Here is a 4,887-nt window from a genome sequence, read left to right as displayed (position 1 = left end):
GCGCGCGGTTCTTCTGAGTTCTTCGCGTGAACCGACCACGAGCGAGAACGCGACGAAACGCTCCGGCGTGGACGCGTCGCGATCGGCGCACGTTGCGAGCAAACGAGTGAGTGAGTGCGTGTGTGCGTTCGCCGTCCGGTCAACTACGTTATTCTCCACGTAGTTCAGCCGATATATGCGGTGATCACAGGTCGAGAAACCAACCGATCCGGCGAGCGAACGAACGAAGAACGAACGAACGAGCGAGCGAGCAGGCGAGCGGCCGAGCGACCTGACACACAACAGGTAGCGTACCGTGCATTCCGTCCTCGAACTTTGCGCGCAAGCGCGCACTCTCGGAGTTCGACTCGCTCGGACTCTCCGGCGGAATCGAAAGTGACTCTCTCGACGCGTGCGGCCACCTCGGAGCTTTTGACTTCTTGACGGAAGCGGGAGAACGAGCGTTACCAGTTTGACCTCGCACCGTGCCGCGCCACATCGTGCCGTGTTGTACCGTGGCATCGATGGTCGACCGTCGGACGCACACCAAAGTATCGAAAGCAACATCTGTGCGTTGTGTTTGCATACATTTGCATTTTATAGACTAGCAATATTTAGAAGCGAATTGTACTGGAGCGGCTTTGGGTCCGTCGGGGTGACGTTCCCACGTCCAACACGTCCGGACACGGTAACAGTCTTCCGATTCTCGACTTCGCGGCATCTCGCTTTGGCGTGAACTCCGGATTTGAAACTTTCGGTTTTCTTCTTCTTTTTCAACTTTTTCAATAGAGAGTTGACTCTAAATCTCTTACATTCTGAGAAACCTATTTAATTGAATCAATTAATTCCTTGTTTGGAAATGAGCAAACAAATTCTTGGTTGATGCAACAAAATAATTTTGTTAAAGCAAAGCATTTGGTTATTGTAACATTTTACTTGTTTCTGATAAACATTGACATTTAATAAAGTTGTTTATCAGAAACAAGTAAAATGTTACAATAACCAAATGCTTTGCTCCAACAAAATTATTTTGTTGCATCAACCAAAAATTTGTTTGCCCAAATCTCGATTCAACTTACTCTTTATTTTTTTTTCAATTCTACACTGAGAAAAAAAAATTGCTGTTTAAAAAAAAAATTGGCTGCGTTGAGCAAAGAAAACCAATCAGTTAGCTTATAGTGATTCTTTAATATGATTGGTTCCTACATTTAGATTCATCGAAAAACTGAAGACAAAAACCAATCATATTTAAAAAAAAATCACTAAGCGCTAACTGATTAGTTTTCTCTACTGAAAACACAGCCATTAGTTGATTCAACTAAATACAGCGATCACTGCCAAGCAAATATTTATCAATTCAAATAAACATTTGTTAATTCAAACAAATAACATGTTTCGAATTACAAGATTTTGTTAACCTAAACATATAAACACTTGAGCTTAAATAATCACTACAAACTAAATACATTTAGTCAAGTCAACTACTTTTTTCTCAGTGTAACAATTGGAAAAAGATAAAGCGTAAATTGAACCGAGATTAAAGTCAATCTTACATTGGATTACTCGGACCTAAGAGTGACGTTTCATTTTTTTAAATGAAATTCACTCTAAGTTTTAGAGACTAGTGATACGAATGCGGACGCGAATCTGCGAGGCACAAATTCTGTTGCGGGACGAAAAAAGGATTTAAGATGGTTCTTCAGTAAAGTGCCAAAAATTTGGAGTGCCTCTGTAAGGCCTACTCAAAATCACGAATATACCTGCAAATTTGGATAAAATATTAAAATTACGTGTATATTTTAATAAAATAGTATGAAATAAACGATATTTAGTGTACAAAAATTATGAAATTAAGTTGATTTCTTTACAATTTATTCTTGTGAAAATTCGATATTTTACGATTTTGACGTTAAATATCTTCCTTGAATGGCTCTGATGACCTATTACTTTTTTGTGATCATTACAATCGTAATTTTTTTAACAATTATAATCTCGTGTTTTAAAGAAATCTATATCTCCGACACTTATCTGTCGCTAGATTATACGTTACATTTTCAACATTTTTTTTCTCTTTTAGTTCATCGATAATTGCACACGTCAAGTCCGATACTTCGACTTCATTGTATTAAAAAATTAGATATTTCTACACGCAAAAAAAATATCATTTTATTGCTAAGAAAAATAATTACTCAATTTATTTCCTTCCTTTTAAGTAATAGTTATCTTTAACAAAGAATATTTTTTCGATAATAATCTTAAAATATGCTTATTACAAAATTGTAGAAAAATTTTAGAAAACTATTATATGTTCTTAAAACAAGAATTTATTTTCTTTTGGAGAATATTATAAAATTGATTGAAGAAACGATCTTTTCATAATAAACAAATCAAATTTGTTTTAATTTAATAAACTTTATGACGCTCGTACGGAATACAAGAGATCCGGATTCAAGTTCCGGCCGAGGTAATATTTTTCGCGATAAATTTATTAACAGTTTTAACATATTAACATCTTTATAATATGATGCTTGATGATAGCATTAAAAATTATTAAATTGTTTGTCAATTTAATTCGTGATTACTAGAGTAGTTTTAATTGCGTTTATAGTCCGGAAAAACAATTCGGCGCGCAGTTTGAAAAAACTACAATATGGTATATATGCAAGTATATATATAGTGTATATTAGTAATTCAAGATTAAATTATTTAAAGCAATGAAGATCCAGCTTCGACCGTAATAGGCATTTTTTAATTTCTAGTATTAATTGTGTTTCTCACATATGCTGTTTAAAATAAAGATTCGTAATATTGTTTATTAAAGTATTAAATTTTTTAATTAGAATTCAGAAGATATTTTGAATAAATTTAATGCTTGTGATGAAACTTATGATAGATTTGCGGATATGTGAACTTTTGGAATACTTAAAATAAATAATTACTTTCATAGAGTAATTATTACTTGCGTATTTTTCTGTGTGTATGGGAACTCGATGTAGAATTACTTTAAAGAACGGGCATGCGTTGTCGAGACGCGCTCGGTATACCTTTAATTCACGCGCTGACCTTTTGATCGGGGGCGTGACCGCTGCCCGCATTTTTACACGAGAGTGCTTTTTCTTCCCCGTTGTCTTCGAGTCTTTCGTATCGAGCCGCGCGTAATCAGCCGCGACTTATCAGCGTTTGCGACGTGCTCGCCCTTATCAGTGTTGCACGACCGAATCGATTTGAAGAGCGAAAAACGATCGTTGTGGAATATTTACGGTTGACGGTCGAATATCGGTAACGATTGCGCGACGCTCGTGCGAAAATACAATCACTGCCAATGTCTCGATAACGATGGTGCAGTTTTTCAAGGTGGAATAAGTTCTCCTTATAGAGAATCGTGGATGTCTCGTGAATCCCGCGTCTTTCAAAAATTTGAAAATTACACGGAAAGAATGATTTTGTTGAAATATTTACAAATTTAGATAGACGCAAATATGAAAATAATTTTGTTAAGTTATCAAAATAATTATGTACACTGAAAAAAATTTTCGGTTGAAAATGGACGAACCAGAAAATTTTGATCATTGATATCGATTAAAATTCTGGTTATCTTAATTAGAATCATAACAGATTCAAATCAGAAAATACTGATTCGTCCGTTTTCAACCAGAATTCCAATTAAAGTAATTAGATTATTTTTAGTGTATAGAGGAAATTCAAATAATACTGCAAAAGTTTTGATATTTTAGCAAATAGCTTGAAGGTCCTACATAATTATTTTGTTTTTCTGATAAGTATTGAAGAAGAGCTAACCCAAATCGAGGTCAAAACTTATTGTATGTATAATACTTTGTATATAATTATATGCGAATATACACAATAATTCACACGCCGTTAATTGCTTACAGGTAAGTCATGCTCTTACAGGCTTTTATTCTATCTTTTACTTTATAATTATTTTAGTCCAACAAAGTTATTTTTAGCTCTGGTTAAATTTTAGATATTTTAGAAAAATCATTCTTTCCGTGTATCACAAGCGATGATGAAATGATCTGAAAATATATTTTGAAATTCATAGAATGCGAATAAATAAAAATGTATATCGGGGACATTTTGATAAGTAAATAGTGACCGATATAACGCAGAATAAATGTTGACACTTTATATACGAGTCATATGATTTTAATCATATATCTTTCGATGACAGATTTATTTACAATTATAAATACGAGATATGCGTATCACAAGTGTCTGTCCAAAGTTACTTGCGTAATTACAGATTAATATAATTTATGTGACAAGTTTATACTTTGTATAACATATAAATACACAAGAGATTAAGTTTACATGGAAATAACGGTTTTGCTGAAGTATTTAAAAATTAAGCCAGTTACGTATCTGAAAATTATTACGTTGAATTATCAAAATAATTATGTAGGACGCATGATAATGATGCAAAGGTTTTCACATTCTAACAACCAGTTGGAACGTTCGGTATAATTATTTCAATGATTCAACATATAATTCTTTTCAGATCTTTATTTAACTAAATTTCTAGATACTTGAGCAAAATTGTTCTTTCCGCGTAGAATTATCCCCAGTAACACATGTTGGTTTTATATATGCATTTCTTAAACGTTTGTAAAACATTAGATACGTTTAGGAAACGTTATATAAAACGTATGTGAACCAATAGCTGCTACCTGGGACGTAAATTAAGTATTAAGAAAAGCAATGTGCATGAGAAAGAAGCGCGTGTATAAGCATATGACGCCTGGGGATCTCCATATTGCATATCGGACCGAAGTAAAATCGTCTATAAATCGCATAGAAATCGGAGCGGCGAAGATCGTGCGCGGACGTGTGAAAATGGACCACTCGCTTCTACATGACAGTAGCGGTCGACGGCGCGGTGCGGCGCGG

At 34.5% G+C, this 4,887-nt stretch overlaps 1 protein-coding gene across 9 annotated transcripts in view; it reads left to right on the top strand.

Annotated features, from left to right (window-relative positions):
* LOC108767705 (Hormone-receptor-like in 78) overlaps nucleotides 1-4,887 on the top strand; it is a 25,243-nt gene that overhangs the window by 14,738 nt on the left and 5,618 nt on the right. For 2 of the 9 annotated variants that reach the window (XM_018517701.1, XM_018517697.1), the window contains exon 1: nucleotides 17-285. The exons of 4 other annotated variants lie outside the window; for them this stretch is intronic. Coding sequence is in view for 2 of the 5 variants with exons in the window: in XM_018517693.1 (XP_018373195.1) it covers nucleotides 504-548 (45 nt within the window). In the remaining 3 variants the exon portion in view is untranslated. 3 more of the 9 variants (XM_018517693.1, XM_018517694.1, XM_018517698.1) reach the window with 3 other exon arrangements.

This window comes from Trachymyrmex cornetzi, unplaced genomic scaffold (genome assembly GCF_001594075.2).
Source record: "Trachymyrmex cornetzi isolate Tcor2-1 unplaced genomic scaffold, Tcor1.1 scaffold719, whole genome shotgun sequence".
NCBI lineage: Eukaryota > Metazoa > Arthropoda > Insecta > Hymenoptera > Formicidae > Trachymyrmex > Trachymyrmex cornetzi.
This window is presented reverse-complemented; position numbering and strand designations above follow the sequence as displayed.